This window comes from Heterodontus francisci, chromosome 16, assembly GCF_036365525.1.
Source record: "Heterodontus francisci isolate sHetFra1 chromosome 16, sHetFra1.hap1, whole genome shotgun sequence".
Lineage (NCBI taxonomy): Eukaryota > Metazoa > Chordata > Chondrichthyes > Heterodontiformes > Heterodontidae > Heterodontus > Heterodontus francisci.
In genome coordinates this window covers 100,736,620-100,751,999 of record NC_090386.1, presented here as the reverse complement: position 1 = coordinate 100,751,999, position 15,380 = coordinate 100,736,620, and the positions used below count along the sequence as shown (strand labels likewise).

The 15,380-nt window shown below is 49.1% G+C and overlaps 1 protein-coding gene across 1 annotated transcript in view; it reads left to right on the top strand.

Annotated features, from left to right (window-relative positions):
* Positions 1-6,364, top strand: part of eif6 (eukaryotic translation initiation factor 6) — a 161,083-nt gene extending 154,719 nt beyond the window's left edge. Inside the window, exon 6 of the mRNA XM_068048745.1 lies at positions 6,079-6,364. Within this exon, the coding sequence (XP_067904846.1) occupies positions 6,079-6,088 (10 nt within the window). The 3' untranslated portion in view covers positions 6,089-6,364. The remainder of the gene's footprint in view (positions 1-6,078) is intronic.
* The last annotated feature ends 9,016 nt before the right edge of the window (positions 6,365-15,380 follow it).

Here is a 15,380-nt window from a genome sequence, read left to right as displayed (position 1 = left end):
GTGTTAGGACAGTCCTGGTAACTACAGTCCAGTCAGTTTACCATCAGTGGTTGGGTAAGGTTTTAGAAACAGTAATCAAGGGAAAAAATCAACAGGCACTTGGAGTGGTTTGAGTTAATTGAGGAGACACAGCACAGATTTGTAAAAGACAGATCATGCTTGACTAATTGAATTGATTTTGTTTTGATGAAGTAACAGAGAAGGTTGATGAAGAGAAAGCAATGGATGTGCTCTATGGATTTTAAGAAAGCCTTTGACATGGAATCACATGAAAGAAGCTGGTTAACAAAATTGAGGCTCATGGAATAGGAGGGTCAGTGTCCACTTGGATAAAAAATTGGCTTAAGGACAGAAAACAGCGAGTCATAGTAAATGGTTGTTTTTCAGACAGCAGGGTGGTAGACAGTGGTGTTCCCCAAGGACTGTTGGACTATTGCTTATAGATACATAGAGTCATATATATATAATATATAAAAAACTTGAATATTGGAATACAGAATAAATTTTCAAAATTTGCCCATGATATCAAACTTGGAAGTGTCGCAGTGAGGATGATGCAAAATGACTACAATAGCCCATAGGCTAGCAGAATGGGCAGACAAGTAGCAGGTGGAACTTAATAAAGTGTGAAGTAATGCATTTTGGCAGAAGGGATAGGGCGAGGCAATAGAGACTTAATGGTATAGTTCAAAAAGTGAACAGAAGCAGTGGTTCATGTGCATTGATCTTTGAAGGTGGCAGGACATATTGAGAGAGTAGGTAGTAAAGCATATGGGACCTTGGGCTTCATAAATAGAGGCATTGAGTACAAAAGAAGGGAAAGTTATGCTGAACCTTTATAAAGCTCTGGTTGGGGCCCAACTAGAGTATTGCATCCAGTTCTGGTCGTCACACATTTTAGGAAGGATGAGAGGGTCCTTGAGAGGATACAGAGGAGATTTACCAGAATGGTTCCAGGGATGAGGGATTTTAGTTACAAGGTTAGGTTGGAGAAGCTGGGGTTGTTCTCCTTGGAGCAAAGGAGATTGAGGGGAGATTTGATGGAGGTGTACAAGATTATGACAGGCTTAGGTACAGTAGACAGAGAAAGGTACCATTAACTGATGGTACAAGGACTAGAGGGCACAGATTTTTCAGGATTTGGGCGAGAGATGCAGGGGGATGTGAGGAAGAACTTTATGACACAGCGAATGGTAATGACCAGGAACACTCTGTCTGTGAAGGTGGTGGAAGCAGAGATAATGAATGATTTCAAAATTGAAACTGGATGGGCACTGGAGGGAAATAAACCTGCAGGGCTACGGGGATAGAGCAGGGCAGTGGGACTGACTGGATTGCTCTACAGAGAGCCAGCATGGGCTCGATGGGCTGAATGACCTCCTTCTCTGCCATTATGAATCCTCCTAATCTGTCCTTTTACTCAGCATCAGTATTTGTTTGAATACCATTTATTTAAATCGCTTCCCTATTTCACAATTGTTTTCATTTCATCCTTTGCCAGCACCCGTGATTATTCCCCATTCTCTTCACCTGCTGCTGGGAAAAAGGCAGCCTCCCTCAACAACTCCCATTGGTGCCATAGCAATAGAGGCAGCAGTTCTGTTCCTGACTCTTCCACTCCGATGTTCCAGTTCTGTGCTGTCCCTGTGTAAACTGAGTACAGCAGACTCCATATCAACAGCAACCTGCAGCTGTGCTGGGTCATTAACAGTTAAAAGATGAATGTGCGGTTACTGTGCAGCACGTGTCTGCATCTAACTCCCGCTGCCTAGGATCTCTGGCAGGTCCACAGTGCAGAAAAATTAGAACAAGTTGAGAAATCCACCTCAAATTGGAGATAAAGGGATGAGATCCCAATGTGTGCTTATCAGTAATCACACTCGAACTTTACACATCCAAAGAAAACCATTCTCTTTCAGGGACAAAAGTGTAACACATCCTGCAGCACCATTTCATTTACTGAAGAATTAATCTAAGTCTCGAGTCACTGCATTTGCATGTACATATGTGGAATAATAGAAAGAAAGACAAACTTGCATTTATTTAGCACCTTTCACATCCTCAAGACGTTCCAAAGTGCTTCACTGCCAATGTAGTATTTTTTTAGTGTAGTCACTTGCAATTTAGAAAATGCAGTAGCCATTTTCTGCACAGCAAGTTCTCACAGATGGCAGTGAAATAACCAACGAAATAATGGTTTAGTGATATTGGTTAAGAGACTAGAAGTTATTCAGGTGTATTGATAGGAAGGAGAGCCAGTGCTACAGTGTATTCTGCTCTGTCAATTACGAGCTGCCACTATGTGGGCGTCGAGAATGACAAAAATAAATTTTTCATTCAAGCAGAAAATGGGTTTTGAGGAAAAGGCCACATCAGATTCAAGAATGTGCAGCAAAGTATAACAGTAAATTAGATGAGCTGCATGCAGCATTGAATTAGAGTGCTGGCAAATGTATTTTCAGGCCTGTAAATCACTTGTTAACCCACATTCAGGCTGCAACAAGTTACCCCCCGAGAACCAGCTTTCCCATTGGCACTTGGTTTAAGTACTGACCCTCCCACAGTGCGGTGTCTGAATAGGAAGCAGTTTAGTCACTAACCAATGGCGGAACTCATTATTAACAGAAACCTAATTGTGGTGTGGAGCCAAATGAGATTCGAACCGACTTCCATTGACTCCCCAATCTGAACAATTGGTATTTATGTAAATCTGTATTTCACAGCAGTTCGTGAAGGGAGCAAGGGACCAGTTCCCAAAATGCTCTCACTGCCTTCCACTGGAGCACTTACTGTGGATACTCCAGGACAGTGTCGCACTGTCGGAGGGTCAGTCCTGAGGGAGTGCCGCACTGTCGGAGGGTCAGTACTGAGGGAGTGCCGCACTGTCGGAGGGTCAGTACTGAGGGAGTGCCACACTGTCGGAGGGTCAGTACTGAGGGAGTGCCGCACTGTCGGAGGGTCAGTACTGCGGGAGTGCCGCACTGTCGGAGGGTCAGTACTGAGGCAGTGCCGCACTGTCGGAGGGTCAGTACTGCGGGAGTGCCGCACTGTCGGAGGTCAGTACTGCGGGAGTGCCGTGCTGTCAGAGGGTCAGTACTGAGGGAGTGCCGCACTGTCGGAGGGTCAGTACTGCGGGAGTGCCGCACTGTCGGAGGGTCAGCACTGAGGGAGTGCCGCACTGTCGGAGGGTCAGTACTGAGGGAGTGCCGCACTGTCGGAGGGTCAGTACTGAGGGAGTGCCGCACTGTCGGAGGGTCAGTACTGCGGGAGTGCCGCACTGTCGGAGGTCAGTACTGCGGGAGTGCCGTGCTGTCAGAGGGTCAGTACTGAGGGAGTGCCGCACTGTCGGAGGGTCAGTACTGCGGGAGTGCCGCACTGTCGGAGGGTCAGCACTGAGGGAGTGCCGCACTGTCGGAGGGTCAGTACTGAGGGAGTGCCGCACTGTCGGAGGGTCAGTACTGAGGGAGTGCCGCACTGTCGGAGGGTCAGTACTGAGGGAGTGCCGCACTGTCGGAGGGTCAGTACTGCGGGAGCGCCGCACTGTCGGAGGGTCATTACTGAGGGAGCGCCGCACTGTCGGAGGGTCAGTACTGAGGGAGCGCCGCACTGTCGGATGGTCAGTACTGTGGGAGTGCCGCACTGTCGGATGGTCAGTACTGAGGGAGTGCCGCACTGTCGGAGGGTTAGTACTGCGGGAGCGCCGCACTGTCGGAGGGTCAGTACTGAGGGAGCGCCGCACTGTCGGATGGTCAGTACTGTGGGAGTGCCGCACTGTCGGATGGTCAGTACTGTGGGAGCGCCGCACTGTCGGAGGGTCAGTACTGAGGGAGCGCCGCACTGTCGGAGGGTCAGTACTGAGGGAGCGCCGCACTGTCGGAGGGTCAGTACTGCGGGAGCGCCGCACTGTCGGAGGGTCAGTACTGCGGGAGCGCCGCACTGTCGGAGGGTCAGTACTGAGGGAGTGCCGCACTGTCGGAGGGTCATTACTGTGGGAATGTTGCACTGTGGGAGGGTCAGTACTGAGGGAGCATCTTACTGTTGGATGGTCATACTGTGAGAGTGTCGCACTGTTGGTGGGTCAGTACTGAGGGCGTGCTGCACTGTCGGAGGGTCAGTACTGAGGGAGTGCCGCACTGTCGGAGGGTCAGTACTGTGGGAGCGCCGCACTGTCGGAGGGTCAGTACTGTGGGAGCGCCGCACTGTCGGAGGGTCAGTACTGAGGGAGCGCCGCACTGTCGGAGGGTCAGTACTGCGGGAGCGCCGCACTGTCGGAGGGTCAGTACTGAGGGAGTGCCGCACTGTCGGAGGGTCATTACTGTGGGAATGTTGCACTGTGGGAGGGTCAGTACTGAGGGAGCATCTTACTGTTGGATGGTCATACTGTGAGAGTGTCGCACTGTTGGTGGGTCAGTACTGAGGGCGTGCTGCACTGTCGGAGGGTCAGTACTGAGGGAGTGCCGCACTGTCGGAGGGTCAGTACTGTGGGAGCGCCGCACTGTCGGAGGGTCAGTACTGTGAGAGTGCCGCAATGTTGGAGGGTCAGTACTGAGGGAGTTCCGCACTGTCGGAGGGTCAGTACTGTGGGAGCGCCGCACTGTCGGAGGGTCAGTACTGTGAGAGTGCCGCAATGTCGGAGGGTCAGTACTGAGGGAGCGTCGCACTGTCGGAGGGTCAGTACTGAGGGCGTGCTGCACTGTCGGAGGGTCAGTACTGAGGGAGTTCCGCACTGTCGGAGGGTCAGTACTGAGGGAGTGCCGCACTGTCGGAGGGTCAGTACTGTGAGAGTGCCGCAATGTCGGAGGGTCAGTACTGAGGGAGCGTCGCACTGTTGGAGGGTCAGTACTGAGGGAGTGTCGCACTGTCGGAAGGTCAGTACTGAGGGCATGCTGCACTGTCGGAGGGTCAGTACTGAGGGCGTGCTGCACTGTTGGAGGGTCAGTACTGTGAGAGTGCCGCAATGTTGGAGGGTCAGTACTGAGGGAGTGTCGCACTGTCGGAAGGTCAGTACTGAGGGCGTGCTGCACTGTCGGAGGGTCAGTACTGAGGGCGTGCTGCACTGTCGGAGGGTCAGTACTGAGGGCGTGCTGCACTGTCGGAGGGTCAGTACTGAGGGCGTGCTGCACTGTCGGAGGGTCAGTACTGAGGGAGCGCCGCACTGTTGGAGGGTCAGTACTGAGGGAGTTCCGCACTGTTGGAGGGTCAGTACTGAGGGCGTGCTGCACTGTTGGAGGGTCAGTACTGTGGGAGTTCCGCACTGTGCCTGTTCATGTTGGTTTGGAAGTTCCCAGGGCACTATTTTAAAGAAGAGCAGGGGAGTTCTTCCTGGCGTCCTTACTAATATTTATCCTTGAACCAACATCACAAACAGCTTAGCTGCTGATTGTTGTGAGATCATTCTGTGTGCAATGTGTCTGCGTGACACTGTCTGCAGATAAAGCCCTTTATTGGCTGTAACTTGCTTTGGGACGTCCTGAAGAGGTAAGAGAGACAATATACATGCGAATATTTTCTTCTTGCCCTATCTCAGTGCCGCCCCACTCCTGCGCCCCCCACCTTGCCCCCCCCCCCCCCCCACAAATCATTGCTTCCAGCATTTGCCTCACTTTCCGTCTGTCTCACTGCCATCCTGTGTTGATGACAGTGATGTTCATACCCTTTTCTACTTGGGGGAGGTTGCAGGTGTCCAAGGAGCCTTTGAGTTTCTGCACTGCAGCCACTGTGCAGCAGTGTTGGAAGGAGTGGAGATTGAGTCTAGGGGCAGGGGCACCAATCCAAAGAACAACACTGTCCTGAATGATGTTGAGCTGCTTGAGTTGTGCCTGCACCATCCAGGTCAGTGGTTACTAATTGAGCAGAGTTCCAGTCTGTCCTTCTCTGTGTGGTTCAGTACATTTACATTTACTCCAAGCTGCCATCGATAATCACGGTTCGTGATATCCTCTTGTAACTGATATCCAGTGGGAAATTCAAGGCTTTGTTTCATTTTCAGGGCAGTGATTGCTGGTCCAGTGTTCTGTTGCACTGACCTCTCTGACGTAGGCCAAGGTAACACTGACTGATTCTCTTTATCTTTTTCAGTTTAACATAAAAATGAGACCAGCTTCTTGAGAATATGTTGCTCTTCAATACGGAACAGACAGAGACCGAACCCCACACAAGATTGATGGATAATTCTTACTGTAATGTATCCACATTGCTCATAATCAATTTCCAATATCCCCACACCCCATAATTCTGCCTTGTTCAAGGTTAAATGACTTGAGAAAAACCTGAATGTAAAAAAACACGATTGTGAAATTGGTACAATGTGTTGATTAAACAGATCAGGCCGTTCATGAATAAATAAATCCTTACTTTTTCAGGACTTGTTGGTCATTCTTCAGAAGGTCGATGTCAGTGTGTGGTGACAACCTATCAAGTCACACTGAAAATTCTTGTCTTGTGAACTCTTCCAGAGATTCTGGGAATTAGCAGCAGTGAAACATTTCCTGATCGTGTGGAGCTCATGAAGGGCAGTGGGAGGGAGCACCAATGATCGCCTGACACACGGGCAATTGGGGATGGGCAATAAATACTGGAGTAGCTAGTGACTCCCACATCCCCGAACGAATAAAGTTTTTAAATCTAAACATTTGTGGTTGTCCCTGGATACTCTGTGCACTGCCTTGTTCAAATCACAAACCAACGTCTGCTCAATCTCATTCGTTTTTTGGAACGACCACTTTGGCCGGCCGTGTATTCAGACAGGGTGTTAGAAAGCTGCCTTTCGATCAGACTTGAGGAAGGAGAATGTTTGCCAAGCTCACTGGTCCAAACAGGATATTCCAAAAGAATAACACCCTCCCTAAACATTAGGGTTCTCCTATGCATTGCACGGTCCTGGGGAGCACCCTGGGGGCATTCCTGTGTGTTTCAGGAACTTCAGAAAGACCAGAATCGAGAACAGTTTACAATATCACAGGAAATATCCCACCCATTATGTGCAGCTTCCTGAACACCCCCAGTATCCCCATATACAGACATGGCATCTATTACTGCCCATGTGCATATATAATTAGCTAGGCTTTTGCTGATTACAACGTGATTTGAATCACACTCCAAGATCTCATTACATCAAGGAATTACACAGCGTCGGTTCAGGGATTGACATCTGGATCTGATGATGTAGGAATTGGCAGGACATGAGGTTGAATCTCACATTTTGCAGCAGTAGCATCCTGATCATACAGTGGCTTCCAAAGTTGTTAATGTCAGATTGCCAGCTCAGTGGTTATTCCTGAAAGTCAGATCATGTTGATCACATGTTTGATTATGTGACATTTAACCACTGTTTGTAAATGTTATTACATTTATCCAAGTTGAGCATTTTCTTTTAAAAATCATCCTTGCAACGTGAGTACCTCTGGTAAGTCCAGCGTTTACTGTCTGTCCCTGATTGTCCTTGAGAAGGTGGTGGTGAGCCACTGCCTTGAACCACTGCAATCTTTATGGTGTCAGTGTACCCACAGTGCTGTTAGGGAGTTCATGCAGTGATGATGAAGGATTGGTGATATATGGCCAAATCAGGATGGTGTGTGTCTGACTCCGGGAATATGATCATGGGAAAGCATTACAATGGAGGCCAATTTTGCCCTCACTTAACTATTCCCCATTGATGTAACTTTCCTTTTGCCAGCATGATGGGCCGAATAGCCTCCTGTGCCATAAAGTTTTCTGTTCCTATGGTTTCTCAGGGATTTTGTATCCTATAAATATGCTAACTTTAACATGCATTTAATGGCTGCATGAAATGGCAGCTGTTTTCTGATCATAGTCTTGGGGAGGAGGGGGCTCGATGGGATTCCAAGGTCCAGGTCTGGTCAAGGGTAGACGAGATGAAGCGGGCTACAGAGTGGGTGCGAATGGAGGGATGGTGAGGAGAAGCTGTGTGCTATTGGTATACACGTGGGAGCTGAAGACACTGAAGATTCACATGTGACTGATGAGACCAATAATGGTGCTTTGGTTGGTCAACGAAGGAGAATGCAGAGTTTTGGAGGCAACAGGGGATTTGTGATGTGAAAGGATATGGGGACCAGATACTCGGAGAAGTGAGTCGTGAATGGTGTTGAAGTCTAGAGGTGTCGATGGGTAGAGACAGCTGGCATTGGTGACTGTCATACATAGTATGTGAAGTGACTAACTTGCAGTGTCATTGCTGTTGGGAGGCTGATTGAAGAGCTTCACAGGAAAGGGATAAGGGTCACTGACCCGAAACGTTAACTCTGCTTCTCTTTCCACAGATGCTGCCAGACCTGCTGAGTGGTTCCAGCATTTCTTGTTTTTATATGATATATATAAATTTATATGATATATGGCAGCATCTGGGGAGAGAGAAGCAGAGTTAATGTTTCAGGTCTGTGACCTTTCAAAAGAACTAGTAAATATTAGAAATGTAAAACGTTTTAAGCAAGTAAAGCGGGGTGGGGCAAGAGGTAACAAAAGTGAAGGTGTTGATAGGACAAGGTCACAGAGAATAACTGATCAGAAGATCATGGAGCAAAGGCAAATTGTATGTTAATGGTGTACTGAAAGACAAAGCGTGAGTGCAGAGAGGGTGTTAATTGACAAAACTGAACAGCCTGGCCCCAAGCACAAACATGAAAAAAAAAGTGGGTAGAAACAAATTAAACAAACTAAAATAAAATAAACAAAGAAAAAAGAAAAGATAACTAAAAGGGGGCCCGTCATGCTCTGAAATTATTGAACTGTAGTGTGCCTAATCGGTAAATGAGATGCTGTTCCTCGAGCTTGCGTTGATGTTCACGGGAACACTGCAGCAATCCCAGGACAGAGATGTGGGCATGAGAGCAGGGGGGAGTGTTGAAATGGCAAGCAACCGGAAGCTCAGGGTCATGTTTTCGGACTGAGCGGAGATGTTCCGCAAAGCAGTCACCCAGTCTGCGTTTGGTCTCCCCAGTGTAGAGGAGACCACATTGTGAGCAGCGAATACAGTATACTACATTGAAAGAAGTACAAGGAAACCGCTGCTTCACCTGAAAGGAGTGTTTGGGGCTGTGGATAGTGAGGAGAGAGGAGGTAAATGGGCAGGTATTACACCTCCTGCGATTGCAGGGGAAGGTGCCGTGGGAAGGGGACGAGGTGGTGGGGGTATTGGAGGAGTGGACAAGGGGGTGTCGCGGAGGGAACGATCCCTTCGGAATGCTGATGGGGAGGGGAAGGGAAGATGCATTTAGTAGTGGCATCACGCTGGAAATGGCGGAGGATGATCCTTTAGATGTGGAGGCTGGTGAGGTGGAAAGTGAGGACAAGGGGAACCCGAACGCGGTTCTGGGAGGGAGGGGAAGGGGTGAGGGTAGAGGTGCGGGAAATGGGCCGGACACGGTTGAGGGCCCTGTCAACCACAGTGGGGGGGAATCTTCTGTTGAGAAAAAAGTAAGACATATCAGAAGCATCGTCATGGAAGGCAGCATCATCAGAGCAGATGCGTCGGAGATGGAGAAACTGGGAGAATGGAATGGAGTCCTTACAGGAGGCAGGGTGTGAAGAAGTGTAGTTGAGGTAGCTGTGGGAGTCGGTGGGCTTATAATGAATATTATTAGACAGCCTATCCCCAGAGATGGAGACAGAGAAGTCGAGGAAGGGAAGGGAAGTGTCGGAGATGGACAATGTGAAGGTGACAGAAGGGTGGAAATTAGAAGTAAAGTTGATCAAGATTTCCAGTTCGGGGCGGGAACAGGAAACGGCACCGATACAGTCATCAATGTACCAGAAAAAGAGTTGGGGGAGGGAGCCTGAGTAGGACTGGAACAAGGAATGTTCAACATATCCCACAAAAAGACAGGCATAACTAGGTCCCATGTGGGTACCCATCGCAACATCTTTTACTTGAAGGAAGTGAGTGGAGTTGAAGGAGAAGTTGTCCAATGTGAGAACAAGTTCAGCCAGGCGGAGGAGGGTGGTGGTGGATGGGGACTGGTCGGGCCTCTGTTACAGGAAGAAGCGGAGAGCCCTCAAACCATCCTGGTGGGGGATGGAGGTGTAGAGCGATTGGATGTCCACAGTGAAGAGGAGGCGGTGGGGGCCAGGAAACTGGAAATTGCCAAAATGACGCCGGGCGTCAGAAGCGTCACAGATGTAGGTGGGAAGAGACTGGACCAGCGGAGAAAAGATAGAGTCAAGATAGGAAGAAATAAGTTCAGTGGGGCAGGAGCAGGCTGACACAATGGGTCTGCTGGGACAGTCCTGGTTGTGGATTTTGGGAAGGAGGTAGAAGCGGGCTGTCCGGGGTTTTGGGACTATGAGGTTGGAAGCTGAAGAGGGAAGATCTTCAGAGGAGATGAGGTCAGTGACAATCCTGTGGATAGTCGCTTGATGTTCGGTGGTGGGGTCATGGTCCAGGGGGAGGTAGGAAGAAGTGTCTGAGAGTTGGCGCTGAGCCTCTACAAAGTAGAGGTCGATACGTCAGACAACAACAGCACCACCCTTGTCTGCAGGTTTGATGAAAATGTCAGGGTTAGACCTGAGAGTACGGAGTGCAGCAAGTTCAGTGAAAGGCATCTTTGTTTGGGAAGGTTGGGGATGGAGAGAATATCGGGTTTTCAGTAGACATGGTAGTGAGGTCTGAGGACACAGAGACTGAAGGCTTGCACAGATTGATGCTGATACACATACGACAGTCTATTGACATCCATGTTTAAAGATCCCAGTACCTCAAGAATCACAACATCCCCTCATCTGTCTACACAACCTCATTCTACACCCAGCCAGGTACTGCAGGAATGTGAGTTACATTGCACTGCAGCTGGAAAATGCTGTGAACTTCTGCAATTATCCTAAGATAATCACAAAATTAAAATCAGACATAAAATGAGGGGAACGCTGATTAAATATCCCTTGCTGGTGTCATCAGTGTTGGCGGAAACCCAGCGGGCTGACACGCCTGCAGATATCAGCAGTTAAAATGAGGGCAGTAGATGACTGCATTGACCTTGTCAGCAGAAATACGACTCCACAGAATTTGTCGAGTATGTTTTCCCTTGTTAAGTGATAATACAATACACTGGAGACATTGAATTAAGGCAACACACATTAGTTTCTCAGATTCCTGAAGGTTATCTAACTGAGGCAGAGCATGAAGGAAATAATTGCATGTACACCTTCCCTTTTATGTACTCCGAAGGTGCAAGCATCCACTGGGGTACGGATCCCATGCACACTGATTCTCACTGGGGTACAGTTCCACACACGCTGACTCTCACTGGGGTACAGTCCCATACACACTGATCTCACTTGGGTACTAATTGTTGACCCAACAAGAGGTGCTGCAGCAAGAGCAGGAACTGCTGGGAACTAATGGAGCAGAGAAGGAAGAGTGAAAGGATGAAAGAGAAAGGCCAGAGAGATGAGAATCAGAGAAATGGAAGAAGGAGAGAGACATTGAGAGAGAGAGACATTGTGAGGTTGAGGGGAGCAAGAGACATTGAGAGGGGGGAGAGAGACATTGAGGGAGGGAGAGAGACATTGAGAGGGGAAGAGAGACATTGAGGGAGGGAGAGAGACATTGAGAGGGGAGAGAGAAAGAGAGAAACATTGTGAGGGGGAGAGAGAGACATTGAGAGAGGGAGAGAGAGAGAGACATAGAGGGAGAGAGAGACAGACAGACAGACATTGAGAGAGGGAGAGAGAGACATTGAGAGGGGGAGAGAGAGACATTGAGAGGGGGCGAGAGAGACATTGAGAGAGAGAGAGAGAGACATTGAGAGAGAAGGGCATTGTGAGAGAATCATTGAGAGAGAGAGAAAGACATTGAGAGAGAGACATTGAGAGGGGGAGAGAGAGACATTGAGAGACGGAGAGAGACATTGAGAGAGAGAGAGACATTGAGAGAGGGGGAGAGAAAGAGACATTGAGAGAGGGAGAGAAAGAGAGACAGTGAGAGGGGGAGAGACATTGAGATAGAGAGAGAGAAAGACATTGAGAGAGAGAGAGACATTGAGAGAGGGAGAGAGAGACATTGAGAGAGGGAGAGACATTGAGGGGGGAGAGATAGACATTGAGAGACGGAGAGAGACATTGGGAAGGGCGAGAGAGACATTGAGAAGGAGAGAGACATTGAGAGAGGGGGAGAGAAAGAGACATTGAGGGAGAGATAGAGAGAGACATTGAGAGAGGGAGGGAGAGAGACATTGAGAGAGGGAGAGAAAGAGAGACAGTGAGAGGGGGAGAGACATTGAGAGAGAGAGAGAGACATTGAGAGAGAGAGAGACATTGGGAGAGGGAGAGAGAGAGAAAGAGACATTGAGAGAGATGGGGAGAGAGAGACATTGAGAGACGGAGAGAGACATTGGCAGGGAGAGAGAGAAAGACATTGAGAGGTGGAGAGAGACATTGAGAGAGGGAGAGAAAGAGAGACAGTGAGAGGGGGAGAGACATAGAGAGAGAGACATTGAGAGGTGGAGAGAGACATTGAGAGAGGGAGAGAGAGAAAGACATTGAGAGAGAGAGAGAGACATTGAGAGAGAGAGACATTGGGAGAGGGAGAGAGAGAGAGACATTGAGAGAGGGAGAGAGAGAAAGAGACATTGAGAGAGATGGGGAGAGAGACATTGAGAGACGGAGAGAGACATTGGCAGGGAGAGAGAGAAAGACATTGAGAGAGAGAGACATTGAGAGGTGGAGAGAGACATTGAGAGAGAGAGAGAGAGAGAGAGAGAGAGTCATTGAGAGAGGGAGAGAGAGAGAGACATTGAGAGAGGGAGAGAGAGAGAGAGACATTGAGAGAGAGGGGGCGAGAGAGACATTGAGAGGGAGAGAGAGACATTGAGAGAGGGAGAGAAAGAGAGACAGTGAGAGGGGGAGAGACATTGAGATAGAGAGAGAGAAAGACATTGAGAGAGAGAGAGACATTGAGAGAGGGAGAGAGAGACATTGAGAGAGGGAGAGACATTGAGGGGGGAGAGATAGACATTGAGAGACGGAGAGAGACATTGGGAAGGGCGAGAGAGACATTGAGAAGGAGAGAGACATTGAGAGAGGGGGAGAGAAAGAGACATTGAGGGAGAGATAGAGAGAGACATTGAGAGAGGGAGGGAGAGAGACATTGAGAGAGGGAGAGAAAGAGAGACAGTGAGAGGGGGAGAGACATTGAGAGAGAGAGAGAGACATTGAGAGAGAGAGAGACATTGGGAGAGGGAGAGAGAGAGAAAGAGACATTGAGAGAGATGGGGAGAGAGAGACATTGCGAGACGGAGAGAGACATTGGCAGGGAGAGAGAGAAAGACATTGAGAGGTGGAGAGAGACATTGAGAGAGGGAGAGAAAGAGAGACAGTGAGAGGGGGAGAGACATTGAGAGAGAGACATTGAGAGGTGGAGAGAGACATTGAGAGAGGGAGAGAGAGAAAGACATTGAGAGAGAGAGAGAGACATTGAGAGAGAGAGACATTGGGAGAGGGAGAGAGAGAGAGACATTGAGAGAGGGAGAGAGAGAGAAAGAGACATTGAGAGAGATGGGGAGAGAGAGACATTGAGAGACGGAGAGAGACATTGGCAGGGAGAGAGAGAAAGACATTGAGAGAGAGAGACATTGAGAGGTGGAGAGAGACATTGAGAGAGAGAGAGAGAGAGAGAGACATTGAGAGAGGGAGAGAGAGAGAGACATTGAGAGAGGGAGAGAGAGAGAGAGACATTGAGAGAGAGGGGGCGAGAGAGACATTGAGAGGGAGAGAGAGACATTGAGAGAGGGGGAGAGATAGACATTGAGAGACAGAGAGAGACATTGGGAGGGGCGAGAGAGACATTGAGAAGGAGAGAGACATTGAGAGAGGGGGAGAGAAAGAGACATTGAGAGGGAGAGATAGAGAGAGACATTGAGAGAGGGAGGGAGAGAGACATTGAGAGAGGGAGAGAAAGAGAGACAGTGAGAGGGGGAGAGATTGAGAGAGAGAGAGAAAGACATTGAGAGAGAGAGACATTGAGAGAGGGGGGGAGAGAGAGAGAGAGACATTGAGAGAGGGAGAGAGAGAGAGACATTGAGAGAGAGAGAGAGAGAGAGAGAGACATTGAGAGAGGGAGAGAGAGAGACATTGAGAGAGAGAGAGAGAGACATTGAGAGAGAGAGAGAAAGAGACATTGAGAGAGATGGGGAGAGAGAGACATTGAGAGACAGAGAGAGACATTGGGAGGGAGAGGGAGAGAGAGAAAGACATTGAGAGAGAGAGAGAGACATTGAGAGGTGGAGAGAGACATTGAGAGAGAGAGAGAGAGAGAGAGACATTGAGAGAGGGAGAGAGAGAGAGAGACATTGAGAGAGAGGGGGCGAGAGAGACATTGAGAGGGAGAGAGAGACATTGGGAGGGGCGAGAGAGACATTGAGAAGGAGAGAGACATTGAGAGAGGGGGAGAGAAAGAGACATTGAGAGGGAGAGATAGAGAGAGACATTGAGAGAGGGAGGGAGAGAGACATTGAGAGAGGGAGAGAAAGAGAGACAGTGAGAGGGGGAGAGATTGAGAGAGAGAGAGAGAAAGACATTGAGAGAGGGAGGGAGAGAGACATTGAGAGAGGGAGAGAAAGAGAGACAGTGAGAGGGGGAGAGACATTGAGAGAGAGAGAGAGACATTGAGAGAGAGAGAGACATTGGGAGAGGGAGAGAGAGAGAAAGAGACATTGAGAGAGATGGGGAGAGAGAGACATTGAGAGACGGAGAGAGACATTGGCAGGGAGAGAGAGAAAGACATTGAGAGGTGGAGAGAGACATTGAGAGAGGGAGAGAAAGAGAGACAGTGAGAGGGGGAGAGACATAGAGAGAGAGACATTGAGAGGTGGAGAGAGACATTGAGAGAGGGAGAGAGAGAAAGACATTGAGAGAGAGAGAGACATTGAGAGAGAGAGACATTGGGAGAGGGAGAGAGAGAGAGACATTGAGAGAGGGAGAGAGAGAAAGAGACATTGAGAGAGATGGGGAGAGAGAGACATTGAGAGACGGAGAGAGACATTGGCAGGGAGAGAGAGAAAGACATTGAGAGAGAGAGACATTGAGAGGTGGAGAGAGACATTGAGAGAGAGAGAGAGAGAGAGAGAGAGAGACATTGAGAGAGGGAGAGAGAGAGAGACATTGAGAGAGGGAGAGAGAGAGAGAGAGACATTGAGAGAGAGGGGGCGAGAGAGACATTGAGAGGGAGAGAGAGACATTGAGAGAGGGGGAGAGAGACATTGGGGGGAGAGATAGACATTGAGAGACAGAGAGAGACATTGGGAGGGGCGAGAGAGACATTGAGAAGGAGAGAGACATTGAGAGAGGGGGAGAGAAAGAGACATTGAGAGGGAGAGATAGAGAGAGACATTGAGAGAGGGAGGGAGAGAGACATTGAGAGAGGGAGA